Source organism: Seriola dumerili, unplaced genomic scaffold, assembly GCF_002260705.1.
Source record: "Seriola dumerili isolate Sdu_G_001 unplaced genomic scaffold, Sdu_1.0 BDQW01000068.1, whole genome shotgun sequence".
NCBI lineage: Eukaryota > Metazoa > Chordata > Actinopteri > Carangiformes > Carangidae > Seriola > Seriola dumerili.
Window position 1 is genome coordinate 6,674,591 of NW_019174323.1, and position 23,326 is coordinate 6,697,916.

The 23,326-nt window shown below is 42.1% G+C and overlaps 1 protein-coding gene across 1 annotated transcript in view; it reads right to left on the minus strand.

Moving 5' to 3' along the window:
* Positions 1-23,326, minus strand: part of dock1 (dedicator of cytokinesis 1) — a 176,730-nt gene that overhangs the window by 24,658 nt on the left and 128,746 nt on the right. Inside the window, exons 30-40 of the mRNA XM_022742743.1 lie at positions 19,382-19,460; positions 18,252-18,352; positions 12,566-12,624; positions 11,710-11,858; positions 10,442-10,527; positions 9,879-10,035; positions 9,155-9,195; positions 8,657-8,747; positions 6,234-6,353; positions 4,828-4,917; positions 4,384-4,488 (exon numbers count right to left, since the gene is read on the minus strand). Coding sequence (XP_022598464.1) covers positions 4,384-4,488; positions 4,828-4,917; positions 6,234-6,353; positions 8,657-8,747; positions 9,155-9,195; positions 9,879-10,035; positions 10,442-10,527; positions 11,710-11,858; positions 12,566-12,624; positions 18,252-18,352; positions 19,382-19,460 — 1,078 coding nt within the window. The remainder of the gene's footprint in view (positions 1-4,383; positions 4,489-4,827; positions 4,918-6,233; positions 6,354-8,656; positions 8,748-9,154; positions 9,196-9,878; positions 10,036-10,441; positions 10,528-11,709; positions 11,859-12,565; positions 12,625-18,251; positions 18,353-19,381; positions 19,461-23,326) is intronic.

Genomic DNA, 23,326 nt, shown 5'->3' on the forward strand with positions numbered 1-23,326 from the left:
AGTCAGGATCTTATCTAGGGAGAATAGCCTAGCTTTTTTTTTTTTTTTTTTTTACATTTCCTTCTTTCTTTCACAGACCATCACTGCACAATAGCTCTCACACAGCAAGCTCTGTGCTCATGCACACCACACATCTCAATTCCCCAATTAATTAAAGGAACTGCAGCCATGGAATATGCCCAGGGCCATTTTTTTTTAAAAATTTGCTTTGACAGATAAGTTGACTAAAAGCACGTTGGTTTCCAGAGCCATCCCTTTCAACTGCAGGAGATTCTGCTCAATCTGCCTGACAATACGTCGCTGCAATTTTCAGCTGGTGAGCAACTGTGAGAGACCTAATCTTTTTTCCCATCACTGCACTACTGTGTGCTTATTCATAAGAGGGCTGCAGATTTACATTATGTTGTTGAACGTTCTGGTCATGTATACTTTGGTTAGCCTCAAACATACACTAGCAAAAAGACAAAACAAACAAACAAAAAAAAGTAATTTAGATAATAATTCATGCAAAAATGGTCTGTTCTTTTTCAGCTAGTGTGTAAAAGGGCAATTTAATACAGTCAAGAGACGAAGGTTCATTGAGGTGCGACGTTGTTGAGTTCAAATGTAACACACATGGTCAAGATTTAAGCTCCTTGGACGTGCTGGCAGCAATACTAGAGGATGTATGGGTATTTTAATATGGCTAATGTAATGTATGGGGTGAACAACTACGGGAAAACTAATGCAATATCCGTGTTTCAGCCTCTTGGCAGAGACTGTTAACAAGAAAAAGTCTGTAAAATCTATGGATTCTCCCTTTCAATCTACTGCAGAATCAGATAACGCTTAACTGACACACAGTCTGATGGAAAGGTCATCTTGTTTTATTCCAAAACAAAAATAAATTAGATGAGAACAGTGCACAGAGTGGTCCTAAAAATGTATGAGCCGGGAACGTTCCTTCAGTGTGCTCAGTGTGCTCAGGGGTCCGTCTGAGGACCGTTTGGAATGATAGAACATGGCAGCTCATATCCGAGCGTCTCCAAATGTTGCGCGTTAAGATACATATTTCAGACCAACTTTCACACAAGCCTCAGCTGCTCTTTAAGCTGAGCGCTCACAGGAAACTCAATACGGCGATTAAGTAAAGTTTAGGACTGAAAGGAAGAGAGAGGGAGAGGAGGAGAAACATGCCAACTGGATGCAAAGTGAGGCGAACAATTGTAGCGGCCCGTCTTTGAAATACTGAAAATACCTTTCATTTGTCAGAAAGCTGAAAGCAACTCAGGATTCTTTATAGAGTTGACAAATACAACAGAAACATTCAGTCATGCTTCAAAGCTTGTTGCCAAGATATTGTGACTTTGAAGGTTGAAATCATGACTTCAGATAAATATTCTGCGCATGTCTTCATAATGATGGTTTTGTTCGTAACAGAAGAACTTAACAGTCTCTAAAAAGTCACCACCGATGGAAGCGAAGCAAAAACACACTCAACTACACAAGAAAGATGATAACTGGAGTTAGTTGCGACTGCGGAGCTAAACAAATGACACGATGTAGAGCATTTTACAATTAGTAAGTACCCTAGTGTCTAACCACATTAACAACTAATAAATCATAAGCAGCTGAATTAAGCACTCTTACATAAAATCAATTCTCAAGGGGGTGGAAACAAAATACCTTTATCAAGAGTATTGATTTTCTCACATAACATACTTTTCCCTGAGGACACTGCCATGCTGCAACACAAACAGCACAATGGGGTTGTAAGCAAATACCCACCACACTATATTTATCTTAATTAGTGACTCATACATGAACATTTCCATATGTGCTCACAGAAATATTTCTACATAGTTATGAAACATATCAAGAGGGTGTACAAATCCAGAGCCGTTTTTGATCCAATACCCAACACTACATCAGATAGTATCGGAAATGCCCTGATCTACCTACTCCTACACAAATACGGTATCAGATATTGGTGAGTATATGCACTGATCCCGTACCACGTAGTTTATTAATAAACTTTATAGGTTCACACCCAGATAAATCAGAAGTTTTCCAGGAAATAAATTCTTTTTTGCAGCTCTAGCCTACACAGGAAATTGTGCTGTGCAGCCACCGGCCACTACTGTTTTAGAGCAGCGAAGAAGGATTGATCTCTGGTAAATAGTGTAATATTAGCTGTTAGCAAAACATCAGAAATTTGGCAATATGTTACACTGGAAAGTCGCACCAGTAAGAAGGCAATGTGTACTAAGGCTTTAATTTGGAGGGGTGGTGCTAGTGTTCGGACAAATAGCATCGGAAGTGTTATTTATTCCTACATTTATTTGCTTTTTTTCAAATTAGATAATAAAGGAAAGACTCAATGAGATTCATGTATTTGTTCATGTTTTACAAAGGGTTTAACCTCAGCCACATCTGAGCTATCATTAGCATATAACAATGATGGCAATCATGTCACATCCATACAGGGTTAGTCCACTTTTAACAGGACACTGTGAGAGCCGCGATGCACGACAACTGACTCGCTCTGTATCTCTTTTGATGTATTCATTCATCAAAACTTAATGAGATTATAAATGCAGCTGGGAAATGACTAAACTACCTTGTATCTAATGTGGCATAAGAAAAACCAAAAAGGCAAAATCAATCAAGGGGTAAATCAAGTGCAGATCCTCCTGGAAAAAGACAACCTTGCATACACCTGCTCTGGTTATTTCAGGTAAGGTCAAGCTGCCGCAGAAAGAATAAAAAGAGAGAAAAAAAGAGAACTCACAGCTGTCCTCTAAGGCTGTTTAAATAGCCAGTTAGATTAGGCCGGTGCAGCTCGCCCTGTCTGTAATGGAGTTTCTGCCCTGCCAGATGAAAGAGGTTAGGAGGGGCACGTGGAGATCGGAAAGTAGCAAAAGACCCTTGTGAAATGGCTGTTCCTCATAATAGCAAGAAAAGGATATGATCAGGGGATCACCGTACTTGAAACTGGACTTTCACATTATCTCATTCCGTGTGGACCTTTGGGGGGCATTTAGTGTGTTGCTGGTGTGATAAAAATGGCTTGAATTTCTCCGAGAGAGGAAAACGGCACCTTCAGCGGCGTGCCAGACGACTGCCTAAAAACAGCTGTAACAGGGAATAAATTAAAAGCAAACAAATCGTCCTTCGTCAGAATGCTCGGAGCTAACTTTAAACCCTCTGCGGCACGGCATCACACACAAATTCCTACATCAGTGAAATGTTTAAATATAATCTGATATGTGGACAGAATGGGACAGCCTTCACAGACAGAGCAAAAGAGGTCTGATATGCACACAGTAGCAGCTCAGACTCTGAATTAGGCCGGTGAGGAGATATCAAACGCATGTTGGACACGTACTTAATTTGTGATAAGCTGTGATCAGATTGGCGCGAGGCCAGAACAGGACATTTGGAGGGGAAACACAGATCGTTTCAGGTTTAGCAGCCAAGTATACTTGGTAGGGGTTTTAAATACACTTTGAGATGATTGTTCACCGTTTGAAGTAAAGCTCCAACTATACAAACAAGCGTAGACCTGAATGTTTTGGGAATATAACCCTTGATTCAGCAGCCACCAAAAGCAATTTACAATGTGACCATATCACTTCCTTTCACTTTGTAGTGGGTGCCTGCTTTTTGTTGTGCAGGTGGTGATGGGACACCTTGTGATGCAGACCACGCTCACGGCGTGGAGAAAAGGGTGTTCAGCTGAAGTTCAGGTAATGGAATTAAAGCCTGTGTTTGCGGCGTGATCTGCCTTTTGATTGGACGAACAAGGCTGGGTCAGCTCTTGCTGTCATTCTTGGGTACCACAGTTTTTATAGCCATGTCCTGCAATGATGGATTCTGGGGGATTTCTTTAGGAGTAACCAACTGAGCAGCAGACAGAGACACTTACCTACAGTGCAAGCTAAAAACAGACAGATATCAGATACATATTAAGGAAATAGACCATGAATGAGAGAGGAGGCGGCTCGGAGGGAGAGACAGATTTTTTTTTTTTTTAACTCACAGAGACCCACTTTTAGCACATTGAAGGGCACCCGTCCAGCACATTACCCTGGATTTACTCTGTAATGTTTCACAGTAATGATTCACGGTTTGTTTTCGGTTTGTTTTCTGTTTAAGTGAGTAAAGTGAAAACCAGACCAGGTGGGAAGTTGAACTAGTCCGACCTGCCAAAGCAACTAAAACCCGTGGGAGCTGGGATGTGTGAAACACATATGCATAGACGGCTGAGGGCTGAGAAATGCGCAAGCACCCGTAAAGCTATCGATTATCTGTTTTGACGAGTGGTGTCACCCACACGGTGCTTTCAGCCAAAGTGTGGGGTGCTGAGAGTTGTGGGAGATGTAGGTGGATGTGTGTACTCACGCGTAGGAAGGAGGGGAAGCCCATGCCGTAATAGCCTACGGCAAAGTAGTCCGGTTTGGGCCGGATGACCTTCACTATGTTCTCATAGAACTGGGCCTGCTTCCTCTGTTGGGGGGTAAAATAGTAAGTTTCAGTGGCATGGGAAACACTGACATTTTTTCTTTTGAATGAATCTTTATTTACAAATGCATTTTTGTCTTGTTTTGCATCATCTGGTTTATCTTGTGTCCTCCTTTCTTGGCCACATTTGAACAAGGGATTTTAATCTCATTGAGGATCTGCTGCTTAAATAAAGTGTAAATGAATAAAACAAACATGCTGCAGTCTTCTTCTTCTCTCTTAAAAACAAGGTAACTTATTATAACTCATTGATATCAATGAGTAGTGATTCTATTGACTGTTTATGACATGAAGGAACAGTTCAACAAAACATATATTACTTACCAAAGACGCACTGAGCTGCTCAAAGTCAAACATTTCATTCTCGTACTGTTCAGCCAGTTCCTTTCCCAAAATGATTGCCTCCTCCCACATCTATTGGGCACATAAGCAGAGACAGTTAGCAAATGAATCAATTATCAAGATTCAAGCTGAGATAAAGCATTCCCTTTCTGCCAGCTGAATAGAGCAAATGATCTCTCCCAGGCAATGGTGTAAGCCTGTTTCAAAATAAATAAATCTGAATTCTTCTTATTATATCAATATTTTTATTATTATTATTCTTATTTTCCTTTTATCTAAAACACTAAAATGCAGATGCCACCACTCTTGGGAGGAGAAAATTCATTATAGTGATGCATTTCCCCTAGAGACTCATCCAGCGAAGTGGAGTGGTGTCACAGATATGTGCGGGCCACTCGAACATGTTGAAAGGCTTCTAAGAGGCTCCCTGACAGACTAGATTGGGCTGAGCTGATCTGGGTCAGGCTGGAGGTGGACTGAATCCAGACTGCTACTCAGATCAGCCTGCCATCAGTGAGAGCAGTGATGGCAGCACCATCTGGGACTGTGTTCTGGATGACTCCGATGACACTCCTAGAAAGTGTCCTCAGTTGATACCGCTCTCTCTGGGGTGTTGAAGTATTCTCGCAGCCACTGTAACGCTTCCTGATCGCTCCGCTGTGTTTGTTTCTGCAAGTTTATCCAATGCTCTTTCAATTTGTTGTCTTTCCCTCGCCATATCCTGCTGAGTGACAGTTGGCTAGTGAACCAAGAGTGGCGGCTGCACCCCAACACTGATGACACATGCAAAGCCTTGGGACATCATCTCTGAGAAGCTCTGGCTGCAGTTCTACAGACCCTTTCCAAGCTCAGCTTAGAGGCTGGAAAAAAATACATTTTCCTCCTCTGGAATAAAACATGAAGAGTGTAGAAGAATAACACAGCAACCATATCTGAGGCACATAAGAATGACCTACTCTTCACATCACAACCCAGAGTTGGTATATAAAAATGGCTCTACAGTGGTTAAGAGAGAGAAAGAGATAGAAGGACAGTGGGAGAGAGAGGAACAAGAAAAAAGGTTTTAAGACAACACAAAAGAGCCACATTAATGCTTGTGCCATCTGATATGTGCCTTTGCCCATAAGAGCATCAGCTAAAAGAGGAGGATTATTTACAATCCCTGTTCTATGGAGAAGGAATATAAAATTTATATTCAGCCTCTCTTCTTCGAAACCTGCCTTCTCAGGCCAGAAGCGGTATTTAACAGAGATGACAGCATCTAAAAATAGCATCCTCAGAGTCCAGGGTTTATCATGATTATGCCCACTATTACATGTATGTGTGTGTGTGTGTGTGTGTGTGCGTGTGTCACTGTGTGTGTGTGTGCCAGTGTGTGTGTCTCTTACCTTGCCCTTGTCAAAGTAATTGATAATCTGCTGGTAGAGCTGATCCTTGAGCTGTCCTTGAGTGCTGGCCTGGTAGCCGTCTCTCTGGGTCAGGTGAGCTGCACATTGCTCGTCCGACCACTACAAGAGGACAAGTTAGCATTGGGGTCAACACTGTGCAATACAATACAGAGCAAAAGGGGAAACAAGAGACAAGAAATCAATCACTGAGTTATAGCCAATGCAAATGGGCGAGACTGATGTGTAATTCTTTTTAAAGCTGTCCTGCACTCTGACAGGGCAAGATGGGAACTTGAGACTTAGGCAATGAAACAGGCGTCAATACATATTGAATGATTCAGAGAGAGCATCGATGCAATTCGCAGCTTTCTGTAGCTAACACTTGCTGCTGGCTAGCTATATAGTATTTGACATGAGATTCCCCACAACCCGAAATGGTTTGGCCACTGGAAGCCAATGCAGTAAGGTAGGGGATCAGAGAGAAGCATCACTTATACTTGTATTAACACTAAACATCAGATACAACTGAGTCATGCAGCAGAGTAATCTTTCATTACATATTCTGCTTGATTTTGTGCACAGTGTCAGAGGAGGAAGAATGATGCAAAAAAAAAAAGAAAAAAAAAGAGAAAAAAAAACACAACAAGAATGCGGGGGTAGCCTTTTGTGCTGACTGTGCACTCCATCATACCTTTTCTTTATACCCTACCATGGAGAATAATGAGGTTTCTGAAAGGCTGCAGCAGCCTGGCTTACAGGGAGATGGACAAATCTGATTGGCCTGCGTGTTGAGGAAGCATAATCCTATGCATCCTGCCAGGACCGATTCATTACCAGCCGGCTTTAATTGGGATTCTGTAGTGTTGTGAGCAACCTGAGGAAGTTAAGATCTCTGAGAAAAAATCTGAACAAGTTTTGTCTTGAGGGCCGTATTTGAAAAGCAAAGCCAGGAAATTTGCATATCCTGCGCTGGAGATGGAAAAAAAAAAAAAGAAGAAGAAAAAAAAAAGAAATAATTGCTCTGCACATTGTTGCTGTGTATTGAAGAGGGATGTCGGGAGGCTTTGGATTAGGCTATTGATTCCTTTACAGCTGGACTGCGGCATTTAGATGGTAAAAGGATCTCTGTTTATTCATGGATGGCCAGTGACCCTGCATCGACAAAACTAAAGTGCTGATACATCTCTGACAACACACAGAGTGATGTAAATTCATCAACCGTTATTATACTGCGACAGGTACTCTGCCGGATGACTGCTTATTACGACAGGAGCCGGTTTTACTCTGCAAGTGGCGGTGGATGCAGAATGATGTATCCATCATCCATCCTCATTCAAGCTTGTTTACACATGCCTGTGTGTGAGCACAAAAGGAGGACAAAGTTTACCTAGCAGAGCTTATTGGGAGAAGAAAGGATTCATCCATACTCTAGTGGAACAAAATTAACCAATTTCCACTATATAATTATGAGTCCTTCTCTAAAGGTGTGCTGTGATTGGAAATGCCGCAGCTGCTGCGAGATGAGCGGATTTAAAATAATAATAATGACAAAAACAAGTCCTGCAAAATGCCGCTGTGACTGCTCGGCGAGGAAAATGTGATTCAGTCACAGTCTGCTCTCCCCTGTCGGGACCTGTACAAAGGCTGAAACAGGCAGCTATTTATGCAAATACAGATGAGATATCGGGTGCAACCATTTTGGTTAAAGAGGAAGAGACGAACAACTCCAAATTCAGCCTACACCACACCCTGACTGCGAATAGATGCTGCAGTCTTTTGTGTGAGGATGTGGAACATTTGTGGCTAGGGACAGAAACTTCTGAGACTGAGAGCAGGTCTACATTTACAAGAAGGTGAAATCTGAAGAGTAATGCTTCATGATAGCTTATAAATATTTATGTATCTAATTTAAGATATCATTGCACTAAAAGTGTGGTAGAACCCTTCCCCTTTCCCACATTAAAACCCGGGGGGCCTTGAACTATGTGATTTACAGTGGAGGATTCCGAATTTCCAGCTGACAAAGAGGACAGTAAAGTGAAAGAACACCTTTATCTGGAAGCACCTCGGGTAGCTGCATCTGCTTTTTCCTTCTGCTTTGAACAATCTCGTTGCCATTTCCAGGAAAAGATCAGATACTAGCCATAATTTGCGCTGGCTACCCAAGGTGAAAAAGATGCTGATCAGCAAATCTGTCCTCTTAGCAGCCATCTCATGCCACTGTGGGATTAAAAGGACACTGACCTATCGCTCTAAGTCCTGTAAACATTCAAATTCAAACAATTTGTTTAATGCCTGAGGTTAAATGTCGTCTGTTTTGACGATCGCTTGAGTGGGTTTGGGTTCAGTGATCTATGCTGTTTGAAGTATTTTGGAGAGCGTGCCTCCACATTTTATTTGTTGTTGGTATTGTGTCTGTGTACCTTGAGCAGTTTGGCGTGCAGCAGCAGAGTGTAGGCAGCCTCAGTGTAGTTGTCGCACTCTTTGTGGAGGTCACACAGCTTGTACAGGTACCTGGGCAGGAAACAAGCGATGATGTATGGGTCATTTCTGGGAGGGCCTCTCACATTTTTGACAACAGACAGAAAGTTAACTCTGCTAGACTGATGTGTCCTGACAGCCTCTTTTAGCTCAAATAACGCTCGACAGACGGATGGAAAACTCCTGGATCGTGGAAATGGAAACGTTTTCCAGGAAAATCAGGTGTTATTTTTTTTTCTGGATCCTCCGGGGGTATGCAGCGTGGAGGAAAGGAGCCAAAATGTACAGCGTTCCGTCTTTTGACAGGTAAAAAATGAGCTCAACTCAATGTCATCGAGTCTTCTTATGTACTGTATGTAATTTACCTTAGCGATGTTTGTAAAATACCTCGAAGAGCCTGACACAAGAATGACACATGGTTGGCTATGACTGGGTCTTACCTGATGTACATTTCCTCTCTGTCTATCTCCTTGTAAAAGTTCTGCAGGAAGGAAAGAGAAAAGCCATTAAAATGTGTTTTTAAAGCGTTCATAGATTTCCACTGACCACAATGCGATGCTGTTTATAAAGGTTCAGTGTTCAGTTCGCTTACAATGCAAAGTAGAAATCGCTGGACTGCACATAATAATCTTAAAACTATATTTTAGCTGTGTGACAAAACTGTGATAAACAACAGTGTACTGGCTTTCAGCAGGTAAACATAAAGTGATAGGCTGTCACACTGCTCTCCTGACAACTTCTTTACACAACATGACTCGGCACTGAGAGAACATGACTCAGATAAATGCTGAATATAGGGCATGGGCCTATAGTTTTTTTTTTCCCAATGCCAGCAGTCACATGAAAACAGAACTGACATTTTGGGTTGCTCCCTGGTGAAATGTCACTTCACAGAGGTGAGGTGTTTCAGGTGAGCTGCTCTGCGATAACATCTTAATTCATTGTGGCATGCGGAGGTGGCCATTATTGTTTCCTGTCTGCGGGTAATACGCATGTCATCATGGTCAACTTCATTGACAATAGCCTCCTGAACAATGCCTAGGTGTCTATGACACAGACGTTTGAGTGCTTTATACATGTCACTTCATGCGGGGGTGGGGGGGGTGGGGGTTCCATGTTTACTGGGCTTGTGTGTATTCAGGAACTCAAGAGTATCCATCTTACAAGCACGTTGACAGTGCAGCTCATGCGGTTTTCCTTGTTCTCGTCATGCATGATGGTCCTGTAGTCCAGCAACCTCTCCAGCAGACGAACCACCAGAGTGACGAAGTTCTCACCGGTCTTGGCCAAATACTTGTGCTTCCTGCAGTGCTCCAGTAAACTAGTGTGTGTGTGTGTGTGTGTGTGTGTGTGTATTTTGTGTTTGTTTGGAGTGGTGGCGGTGCAGTGATGTTTTGTGTGTGACATGTGGTTGTGAAGGGAGAGAAGCCAGGGGCAGAGAGGGAAAACAAATGTGAAGCATGTATAAGAGGTTTTTCAACTGTTCAAAATGTCAAACTTTTGCCTCTAAGGATTTGGGGAAGCATTCTTTTTTTTTTTTTTCTTCATCCATTAAAGCAAAGTTAGCATCCCAGTGTACCAAAAGCAAATATCAGTGTCAAAACTGCGATGAGAAGTCGTGTGATCATCAGCACACTGTGATTATTTTGAGGAGTGCTATGTTGCAATTAGCATTATCTAACTTGTGAGAAGCTCAGGCGTAATCCTGCCCATTAATCAGCACTTACATTTTCTGAAAGAGAACTTTGTACTGCTCGTCTCCGCGGCCCCCCTCCACCTCGTGATCCAGCTTGGTGATGATCTCGTTCTCAAACTGCAATTAGACAGAGCAGGCGTAAATAATCAGTGTAGCTAATTTTTCAATTCATTAACGCCATCTCCCTGTCTCACTCTTGCTTGCTCTCTGCATCAAGGCTCAGCTGAGGGGATCTGTGCTTCCACTTTTATCGTCGCTCTCTTGAAGCCCAGCTGGCTGCAGGCTGGTGTTTTCTGTTCATTATTAAAGCGCTTCTTTATCTGTGTAAATTTGGTTAGATTACAGAACAGGGCAACATCATGAGACAGCCCCCCCCCCCCCTTTTTTTTTTTTTTTGCACTGCTGTTGCTGTAGCTTCTGGCACTGATGTACGCCCATATTAGTATGCGACAGCTGTATAAAAAGCAGGTTTTATTGCACTATAACACTGACTTCACTGACTGTTGGCAGGGCACAAAATCCCAAAAAGAATGGAGAGTGCAGTTGAGAAAGAAAAGATATAACTGCTGCTCGCTGTTAAATCAAGGGTTTACAACACACACAAAAAAAGAGAGAGACCCAGTAAAGGGAATATTACTGGCTTACAGCATAAAAGGAGATCAGGCCACAGTGAAATTGATCACATTTCACTAAAAGGAAAGAATAAGAAAGTGGCACTCACCTCCAATGAGCCAGATCCTGACTGACACATTGACTTAATTAGCGGCGCTGCTTCACCCTCCCACCCCAAACAGACTGCACTACTGGCGGGAGTGATCTGAGAGAGGGGTGCTGCTTTAACTACCACTGTCGTCACAGGAATATTAAGGGACACTGGAAGTCCCTGTGTTGCTCTATAATTTGATACAAGTACAATAGGCATCACATACTTCGGGGGCCCACATAAATATCACAAAGCTGAAAAGTGTCTGCGACATCTTATGGCGGAACAGCTGTAGCCAAACGGATTTCCTCATGCAGAAAGGCTTAATTTTGCTCTGTAACGAGGCATAACATTAAGTTCCACTTACCGTGGCTGTTGATAATCGCAGCACAACAAAATGAGATTTGCAGAATTAGCTTGTGGCTATGAAACTTTTTCTCAGATGGGCTATCCCTCTGCACTGTTGACTGCCAAACCAACACCCACTGCTTTTCATAAAGCCCCTTCTTTTTTTTTTCATTACTCCTCTAATATTACTCTTCTTTTGTGTCCTCTATGGTTTTGCTACAGTTATTTCCCGTATCGTGAAGACGCACCCGCTGGAAGCTGCATGTGAAGTGGAACTCGCACTGCATCATGTCGAAGAAGATGGGGATGGTGGCCTTTCGCAACTCGATCTCAGGAACGAGCGTCATCTCCAGGATAGGACCCACCATCTCTGGAATGAATTTTATCTTGTGGGGCCCTTAGAGAGGAAAAAAATGCACAGTATACTACACAGCTGATTTGCAGACTTTAGTTTGGACAAAATAAGATTTTAACAGGGCATGAATAATCCTTACTGTGCTGCAGATTAAAAAGTAGCTCTTTGCAGGGAACGCAACAGAAACCCAGCTCCCCGTGTTTATTAAGTCTCCTCTCGTCAGATTTTTCCATAACAATCATGCGGTAAATAACTTTAAGCCAAACACCTCATGTAAAAAACAGCAAGGGGCTCATTAAAAACCCTGTGAATGAGTCAATCTAATCTGGTGGAAAGCTCTAATTAAAGGATCAGATGGTGTAGGTTACAATGAGAGAACTTTAAAGGAGGCACAGGTGCCCAAATCTAACGCCCCAATCCCTGCACTACAATCTCACTCCATTGAGGCTTGACTGCTGCTGAGTCTCTCTCATCACACAACATAAAGCTAATTAACACATGATTGTCTATATTTAGCTGCCGTTCTTTGCTGGGTTGACTTGTAATGACTGTGTAGGTACTTAGCTGGCAGAAAATCATGAACACAAATTGAGAAATCAACCCTTTAACACATGTCAAATGCTGCCGTTCTACTGCGGAGTTTGTACAATTGATCTTTAACAGTGAATTCATTTAGAAAAAAAAAATCATTTTTTTTGTTTACGTGAAAGCAAAAGTGAGCATATCAACAAAGGAGTTGGGAAACTTACCGAGATTGTACCACATATCCCTGATTTCAAAGCCAATTTGTCTCCTCATGTCCTGATACCTGAAACACAAACAGGATTAAAAAAAAGTTACACAGGCTTAAGTCAATTCATGGCACTTACTCATGGGTAAACTCAGTGAATACTATAACAACACAAAACAGTGCTGACAATTTCAAATGTGTAAAGCTGTATGTATGAGGACTGGAACCCCGAATGTTGAACAAACATGGCTACGTTGTGTTTTGGCTCTGCCGCTGACAACAGACCCAAAGTCAATGTCAGGGAAATGAGAGGAGCAAAGAGAAAGAGAATGAACCAAAAAACTGGGGGGAAAACTAGATGCTGAAAAACAAGCTTCTTGAGCAAAGACAGCCCCTCTGAGTGCTGCTTCACTCTGATGGAGGTCCATGTGTCCAGAGGCCAAACTAAAGATCATATATAATGTGTGTGCTTCCTGTTTTCTTCCTGCTAAATAGTGTAAATGGTGGAACGCAGCTCCTTGAGTCTCATCTATGTCTGAATGACCCCAATTACACAAGCATACAATGAGAATGTTTAGACAGGTTTACGGTGCCCTGACCACTGTAAGTTAGTTTGTTGTTTTTTGGAAATACAAATGCACACGGATGAGGTTTTTCCACTGATGCAAGTTCACAACATGCCGTGCACATGAGCAGTCAGCAGACTGTCAGCTGTGGTCTATCTTCTCTTCTCTTTGTGAATTTGAACACACAGAAAACCAAAGACAGATGACATGAGGCAAAGTGTTTGATCAGACAGTCTTTGTTGGTACTAGTTCTCTGAGGTCAGCTTGGCAGGTCAAGAGCCTTTATATAAAACAAAGATTTGCAAAAGAAGCTGGACCTCTTTGTCAAGCTTTTTACAAATGAAGGCTTATAAGCTGGTCAGCTCTGCCATGTCCGGGTCATGAACCAATCTCCATGGCAGCTTGGGACCCGTCTCCCTGCCCGCCACACTGTCCCCCGGTCACAGAGAGGACAAACAGTGAAGTGGAAAGGACACAGAAGGAAAGAAAGACAGTGAATGATGGAGAGACTAACAGGAATAGAAATAGTGGGCAGAGAGGCAGAAAGCGAGTTTCTGTGAAACCGATCACATGAAACAACAGTAATGGCTTCAGTTCTCTTGAAAAAGATGGATAAGAAAATAGAGTAAGTTCAAGCCTGGAGCTGTTTTAAGATCAAGAATATAGTGGACACAATGAAGACAGCAGTCCTGAGAGAGCTATTTCTGACCGCTTTCACCCTCTTACCACTGGCCTGGTATGGCACACTTTAGCTGCACCATTGCCTGCTGAGAAGTAATCAGATGTATTTTCACTGGTGGTTCACCGTGGGGAATATTGCACCTGAACCGCAATATTGTGGCTCTGTTGTGGAGCAGTGCCAAACCATCACAACCTCTGCTTTCAGCCAGGCTGTGAGGCTGACCAGGCTGCTGAACCAAAAAAGAAGCTGTGCGCAAAGTCGATGGATAACTCTGATAAATAACCCACTGATTTATAATGTGTTTAAGCTTTAATTGAGGCGATTGTTTTCATTTGGTCGAAGTTACCTCACAACCTTGTGCAAAAGCTGTGAACTGGTAAATCTGAACGGCCTGTTTTGCTGCTATTCTAAAGCATGTTGTATTTTGAAAATGAAAAACATTCTTCTTTTTTAAGGTCCCATATTTTACACTTTCGTTGTGTTTTAATTGAAGTGTTGATATCCATAAGAAGATCAATTTGTGTTTTTAAGTACCAAAACCATCTCACTGTAGGCTCAGCCTCTCTTCTGATTGCCTAACTGCTTTCTGAATGATCGAATAATAAAAATATAGCAGATTTCAGGTAAACACTCAGAGAAACCAAATCCCGCAAGGTTGGATGGTGGGTCCAGGGGGGCTGGGCATGGCTGTGTTGTGACATCACAAAGTTATAGAAGTCCTCACGGCTTGTTGTAAGGCACAGTTTCTGAATACAGGCTGTGTGCATTTCTCTGTGGAGCGAGCTCTTTGATAGTTTCACAGATTAATATAGAATAGGACCTGCTGTGCAATCATAAGAGAAATCTCTCTTTATACAATATTGGACCTTTACGGAAACATTTTCATCAGCACAACCAGGGTCCCCAAAGAAGCAAAGTAGATTTCACAAAACTCTTCTTTTAAAGCCTAAATGTGGTGTCAGAGTCATCAATCATTGTTTCCTCCCTCCGGTCTCATGCCCTCTCCAGATGGTGGCGCTGCAGGCGACTGCGCCGTTTGCCAATGCCAAGAATCAGGTTCGGCTGACGACAGACTATCACACTGAGCGAATAATGGAGTTGAGCCTCTGTCTCCTCTTCATGGCTTACCGGTGACATGACACCTTGCATGACATTGTAAAGAAGTAAAGAGAGATGAGAGTGAGAGCTCTGAGCATGACACCTATCCTCAACTCAAATTAATATCCCTTCAGAGTCTCATTCACATAATGTGACATTTCAGAGCACCCCGTAGCCCTGATGGAATTCTGAAACCCAATCAATTGCTTTGCCAATATTATACAAAGACACACTGATGTATTTTGACAGAGAGGAGAAGAGCATCGAAACAATCCTGAACAAAGACGCTGCGTCACCTCTTTGCAGCCTGACCAGGTCAAATCACTTCACCATATTTAGCTGTCAGAGGGAGGAGTGTTGCAAAGCCCAAGGATTGATCTTTAGGCAGAGTATTGGCAAGATGATAAAATATAAAAAGATGCCCGCCTCTACAAATTACTGTAAAGCTGCTTGCAAAAAAAAAGAAAAAAAAAAAAGAAGAGGAATTGGTAATGCATAATGTATTAGCTCTTCAACTGTTCTGGCCTGTCATCCACACATAAATATACAACTATATGTAATTTATTCCTGCACATATCTGTGTGTACGATTGTGCTCACAACATGTATGTGCGCCAGTGGAAGCATGTGGGTTTGTGTCTCCGCTTATGGACGGATGCAGGGAGCATCACATCCTCGTCTGAGCTGAGACAGATGCAGGGTGCTGTTCTGTCACACTCCTATAGGCAACGAGACAGGCAGCAATGACTGCCGCCTGTCAGGACCTACCACACGTACCTGTCAGTTGAGGGGCGGAAAGCTCTCTGTGGGGTTAACTAAGAATAACGTGTACACAGAGGGACAGCAGCGAGCGGGGAGTGGATGCGGGGCTCTCGGCAGCTTGTGCTGTGTAATGAAACTGGGTCACAGGGCAAAGAGCAAGATTGAGAGGCAAAAGGAGGAGATGGATGTGAAGGCATGAGGTGATGGAAACAGAAGAGATGGAGAAAAAAAAACACAGACAGACAGAGTGGCAGATACAGCAAGAGAGAAAAGCAAGCATACACATGCACGTGCGCACACACACACACACACACACACACACACACACACACACACACACACACACACACACAGTGTGATTGACAGGTAGTGGCCTGTAAGAACAGATGAGATGTGATCAAAGCCAAAAGCAAAAGAAGTGTGAGATATTCACAAAACCTGACAATATGACACTCCCTCTCTTCATCACTCACACTGTACGTGGACACCATGACAATGACATTGCCGCATGCTCATTTCTCGCGCTCTGGATGTGTATGTGGGGCTTCGTTTCCACAGGCTGGGGCGGTAGCCCTTCCACATGAACAGGTGGATGAAAAATTATGGTTTATTACAACTTTAATCTTATTTTCGTAGTCTGTTGCTGTAGTATGTTTCACGATATGGCAGTATCATGGTAAATGGACTTGCACTTATTTAGCACTTTTCTAGTCTTACTGACCACTCAAAGCGCTTTACAGTACTTGCCACATTCACCCATTCACTCACATATTCATACATCACAATCACACACTGATGGAACAGCCATCAGGGGCAAGGTGGGATTCAGTATCTTGCTCAAGGACACTTTGACACGCAGACTGGAGGAGCCGAGGATCAAAACCATAAAAAATAATAACAAAACTGAAAACTAGATCAAAGTAGAAGAAAGAATGAATTATTTTCTCTTCTTAATAAGTTTGGCTAACCTTGGGGTTTGCTGTAAGTGTTCATGTTGATCTGCTCATGTTTCTTGACCCGTGCGTATTTCACAGTACTGCTAGATCTTAGCAAATAACTTGGTGAGTACAGTGTTATCATTATTGATGTGGATGACAAAAACTACAAAATCATGACCCAGATTGTGAAAAACTGGAATCGTCCTTTCACACACGAGTAAAGGCACGCATTTATCCTCCTATGCAGACCACGCAGTACATATCTATTGAGACATATTACTCTGTCATCATTGTCCTGGTTGATTAAGTGTGAGAAGGAAATGAGGATCCCACAGACGACAGTAATAGAGCAGAACTTCACAAACAGCACTGAGGGAGACGTGTGTGTGACGCAGGAGAGAAGCCGATGCAGAGCGGTAAAGAGCCGCGCTCCGCACACCTCTGATTTCACCCCCCTCTGTTCTCTGCTCCCGAGCAAGGCACAATAATTGGTATTGCAGGCAGGACTGACAGTTCATGCGCCAGCACACAAGGAAACGGGATGCACAGAGGGAGAGGTAAAAGACAGAAGGTGAGAGGTAGGTGGAGAGAGGCAGACACAGAGATAGAACAGGGGAGAGTGGGTGGGTGGAGGTAGAAAGACTGGGTGAAAGAGAGACTGACAAACCCTGTATATGATCTGATTCTCTGGAAGCAACCTACTTGTATTTGTATGCTATATGTGGGAACGTTAACTAAACAGTCCGGAAATAGCAAGGCAGTTGATCAGCCTTTTTCCTAGACTTACAACAGGAATGGCAGTTCTTATGTGTGTCAATCACAAAGCTGTTTCTTTCTGGGAAGGCTGACAAGTGGAAGAAAGGCAGGGGGAGGGGAGGCTGAGGATGTCTTGTTTACTGTGTTTGGCTGTTTGTGTGGGAGTTTATCAGGGCCAATAATAAAGCACTGACCAATGAGGGGTCTCTCTGTCAAACACGGGCCAGTGTGATGTATGTTTTAGTGACAAAAGCTCCTCCAAATGAAGATGTGAGCCAATATGCTGCGCGTCTGCCCAGAAAGCATTTACACATTTGGCTGCATTACCAGACTCTATGAGAAATACTAATGTAGATGAATGGCTCTTTGTAGTTACAGGCAGCGGATGAACGGGAAATGAAAGCGCTCTTTGAACTTGAACGCTGAAATGAGGGTTAGGCTTTAGAGCACACTTTCACTGACAATAAATATCTAAACTTTGTAGATTTAAAACTTAATCTCCCCTTTTTTTCTGTTGGGAGAATAAGACACAGAAAAAAAAGCATGGGGGAGATGCTTTCAGCGGAAACCAAAGACCTGCGTCTTAATTCCAAGAGGGGATTCCCAACTTTGTCTGACACTCGAGATTTGAGTACAAGATGTGCTCTCCATAACCCCTGGAGTAAGTGTGAGGCGTTTCTGCTTTGTTCAGAAGGGCGAAAAACTAGTGCAGCCTCTATTGGAGCCATGGGGAGTTGGGTATCCCTCAGCTTCCATGTCATGAATTATATAAAGGCTGCTCATGCTGGGAATGGAGCTCGGGCTGTGTTGGTGTGCAATGAGGATGTTCCGTGGACTGAGAAAGAGAAGAGGGGGGGGGGCAGAGAGAGAGAGAGAGAGAGAGAGAGGAAGCGCTCATACTCACTTGTGGAAGATCTTGGCTCTTTTGTCACTTGAGAAGTTCTCCAGCTGCAAAGACTCCTGGGTGAGGAAGGCTACAGCCAGGTGGAAGTAGTTGTTCCACAGCTGACCCAGATAAAGACAAAGAGACAGACAGGAGTGTAGTCCAAAACCAGTTTTACAACAACATCACTCCATACGAGACCTCACCTATGCGGGAGAGACTTACAGTTTCATTAAATCAAAAGGTTTAGATGAGATGGGTACACTTGTGTGGCGGGAAGCTGTCCCAACAGCAGGAGAGGTTGGTGATTTAGGCCACTTGCCTCCAGAGTGCACTCTCAATCAGACAATGACAGCAGCTAAAAGCAGTGCTACTGTAGCCACCATCATTCATAGCTGGGCAAATAGTCCATGCATGCATACATACATAAGAAATAAGTCTCTTTGATGAGTTTTCAAAGAGTATAATATAAAAAATATATTACAGCACACAATTCCTTATGAGAATACCCATCAGCCAGAATACGCGACTGTTGAAGCTACAACAGTAAAAAATGGCTGTGTAAGATTTTATGGATGTATCCAGATAAATGATCTACCACTGAGCTGTAGTTGAAAATAAGGAAAACCCAACAGCTTTATTCATACATTGTAAAGAGAGCATGCAGTGGTATAAGTCACACTAAAACACAATAATACAATCCATAAAGGCTCTAAAAGCTTAGAGCAGTTTAGTTGTTGACAACATTAACATTCTTCCACATGTCAGACATTTGAAATTCCCTCTATTCAAGGGGGAGCAGGTTAAAATATTCAGAAATGCACATCAAATTGCGAGCCATTAAAGAGTAACTGATGTTCCCGCTCCACAATTTTTATGTCTACTGCCTTCACTGATCTTTTTTTTCTTTTCAAAAAGGTCCAACAATGCTGCATCTGGAACATTAAAAACAGCCTCAGCATGAAACTACAGTGAAGTGCTTTCTTAAAAAAAAAAAAAAAAGACATCTTCTAAAACTACTTAAAATAATAACCCAGTGTTGCCTTGACTAAAAGAACATTGTCTTTGGGGGAGTGGGGTGGGGATGGGGGGGCAGGAGGGCTGGTATCAAGGTTGTTTAAAAAAAATGCTTTCATTGATTCAGGTCTTACCTGTAGCTCAAAGTTGGTTTGATCCAGAAATTTCTTGTTCAGCACTGCTGCATACTGATTAATGGCCCGTAGGAACACTCTGGAAAGATAAGAGGAAATGTGTTTGGATCTAGTCTTCTTACTGATGAAAGGAGCATTTTCCCGCCTTAAAATAAAAGGTATTTACATCCCATCTATTGTTTCTAACTCTGTGCATCCCCCGCTGGAACAACTTTGCTTGTGGCATTCATATTCAAACCGCATGCAAACACCACCGTACACAACATTTGACATTTGAACTCATAAGAAAATGTCATGTGTCAGAAAAGAGTCAGACGTTTGGGTTATGTTTTTTCTTGTTTCTCCAAGTTTTGTTTTTTATTTTAATTTTGTTTTACTCAACATATTTCTTCAAAAACATTAAAAAGTAAGGGATGCTTTTTTTTTTTTTTTAAGCTGACAGCTACTTTCTATCAGCTTTCCCTGGATAGGTAAAAAAACAAGCACTACAAGATGCAAAACAGATACGACACACAATATACAATGACAATTAATTGGAAAACTGAACTGTAGTGTTAAAGCTGCAGCCAGACAAGAAGAGAAAAAACAGTAGTTTGCACTTCCACAAAGAGTGAGTGTTTGCCCTTGTGAAAAATGTGTGCTTCCAACAGAGGTGAAACACAGGTTCAGTCTCTCTCTCTCTGGCAGACTGAGGTATAGAAGGGCTCGAGGCACCCGAAAAAAGATGCAATGAGTAGATCTTAATGAGAACACTGTCTGATGGGTTAATCCACTCTGATGTCGCAGAATTAAATGTTAATAACTTAAGTGGCATGAAGCTTTTAGAGGGGAATTATGATTGCTCCTTACAGAGTCAGAGGCCCATCCACTATTTAACTTCGTTCCCTGGCAGACCCCGCCATACAACAATGTGTGTACTAATCTCTAGGAATTACCCACTGGGGAAAAAAAAAGCCCTTATCATGAGAGTAGGAGAAAAATGTCAAGCACAGCATTTTCAATAACGTGGTTTATTTTATTTAAGGAACAATCACCCTGGGTTCTTCTTGTGTCTCAGTCTTGGTCCCTGCTTCTTGGCGTAAGCATTTTCCACGCAATTACTAATCAGTAAACAACCTGCAACAAATCACTGCCCAAGGCATCGCATGAAGATACATCAGAATGTGCAATAAAAGGTGGCAAGGTGAAACAAGGACGATTATTAAGCCACTTGAGTGGATTGCATCAGGGTTTCATGAGCAGGCAATAAAGGGACATTAAGATGTAATGCTCAGGTAAGTGACACTGGCAGGTGAGCAGACATCTGCTGCACAGGCAGCTCCAACAGAGCCGTCCACCTCTGTCATGTTTTAAGTTAAACCGTCACTGGAACTGAGCTTCCCGTGGGAATCGGGAGGTTCCTCACGCATCATCTGCCGGTCTCTTACTTTATGTTAGCTCTGTGGCGGTGAGGGTCCCGATCAGCTGAGCTTACTGGAAGGTATAAATTTCATTAGCATAGGCACAGGACTGGGGCTTCCCTCACTGCCCCGTCCAACTGACCTTGAACAGGAATAACCATCACTGTTGAGACTACAACGCTGAGGGATCTAGGGTATTTTAAAGCTATACAATATTCATGTACTGCATTTATCTCCATTGCTGACTAAATGCTATCTGGGGCCGATGTGTGATACATATTAAGAGTCACCTTAGTCATTAGCTGGAAAGGTTAACTGTCATTGAACACCTTTGGATAAGCCATTAGAAGTCCATTTCTCTGGCTCTCTGGCCTCAGTGTGGGAGACCCCCCCCCCTCCCATCTGCTAAGCACTCAGACAGCCTATTACCACCATCCTGTCTGCACAAGCACAGGCTCCCTCTCTGTACACCTCACTCAATTTTCTGCAGCTGTGAACATGCCAATATAGTTGATACGCTTAACACTGGACTAATGCTGAAATGTGTTTCCATCCACTGCACCCACCGGCTGAGAAATATTACTGCTCAATATGCGAGGCTCATTATTTTCAGTTTTTAATTTTCAAAAAGAAGAAATAAATAAAACAAGGGGGGATATGTTTATTTTGAATATACAGGTTAATATTTAAAAATGTTTCAATTAGACTCAGAACAGCTGTCATTCAGCTACAGAACCAGTAGACTTTTATGAAAATAGATTTGTGTCATTTGATGTTGAGTCTCTGTTCAGTAATGTACCATTGGATCTGCAGTGGGAACAAGATCTGAACAAACATCAAGAAAAACACACTGAAAAAGCGCATTCAGGATCGATGCACTAAAACAATAATCTCTTGTGATAATAAATGCTAAATTCAAACACATGGGGTATATGTGTGTGTATATATATATATATACATATATAGGATCACGTCTTAGACTTCTTGCAAATATAATAATGAGTAAAATTGGAACAGGCTAGAATCACAAGTTTCTATTTGATTCTTAGGCAAATTCTGAAACTGAATTTCTTAGATTACACTTTCAATAACAACAACGAGATCTCCATATTTTAAAAAAGAACACTAATAAAAGGGAATATATTCATTTCACCAGTCTTGATTCACAAGTCCAAAAAACTCTGAAGTCCCAGTAATCTAAATCCTATTAAAAAGTTTCTTATTAAGAAGTTAATGGCATGGAATGGTTTTTCTCATAGAATAGATAAGATATTAAAAAAATGTATTGTCCTGATGCACTGTGCATTGTCCCTAACACCATTTGCAGGAATAACAACAAAATAAAATAAATGGACAAACTACATTTGATTTAAAAATGCACACTATAAAAAAAAAAGAAAACAGGAATTTTCCAGCGAAAAGTCAATAAAACTCAACAACTGCATGCAAAACTACTGACCTACAAAAACTATGTCTGCATTATACCAACTCTAATCGGTGGTATAATGCTCAGAGGTGGTAATGAAACATATTTAGTCCAATAGTTTTGCTCCATTCATTTGCAGCACAAAGTCTAGCTTCTGTGTGAGGGATGTGATGGATCCAACTAAACTTATTTGTAATCACCAATAGCTGTAATTTCTATAGACATTAACCAAGGTATCACACAGCTCCAACTGCTGGGTCACGCAGCGAGGAAAGGAGCGAGATCAATACTCTTCACAGCTTCTAGTTAAATTTGACTCAACAGGCAAAATGCAGCTGTAATCAACCATTTCTTCATCACCTCCCCTTTCCGGTAGTGACACTTCTTCGAGGTTCCACTACAACTGGTTGATGATCCATGAAGATGAAATCTCCTGCCTTCTCTACATGACTGATCTGCAGTATCTGTACACTAATGGGTGATGGTTTGCATAAACATATTTTCTGATTGCTGCGCTCTTGTGTTGCAGGTCACCAAATAAATGTAAACTCCAGTATCTGAGAGCCTATTTGACACCAGCAGTCTGCCTGAGCGCAGACGTATAATGGGCTTTAACGAACAGACAGGATAGTTCCTCTGTGAGCACATCCTGCCATTAATTAAAGTGAAAAACTTAATGAGGCGGATGAAAATAGAATATACTCTCCCTCACAGTGGGCTCTGACTAAGACACTCCAAAAAGGCAATTTCAAATAAGATTAAAGGCATTCAGAGCTAATTTCTTGAACTTTGGATTTTTTTTTTTTTTTTTTTAATGTCAGCTTAAAAAGTATGAATTTTTTAAGCTGTGGTCCTTAAATAAATGTGATATACTAACAAAAGCTCCACTCTGTCTTTATTTGAGTTAGTCCAAGAGGACTTACTGTACACTCTATAATTAATCACCATCCTGATTTCAGGGAATATTCTTTGCACAGAAACAGCAACATGAGTGTCTGCATAGAGAGCATTAACTGTATATTATACAGACTGTAGTGCCACTGCTCTTTTACGCTTGCATTATTAACAGCGCCAAATGCCAGGGGGAAGAAACTTGGCAGCCTTGCAACATCTGTGACG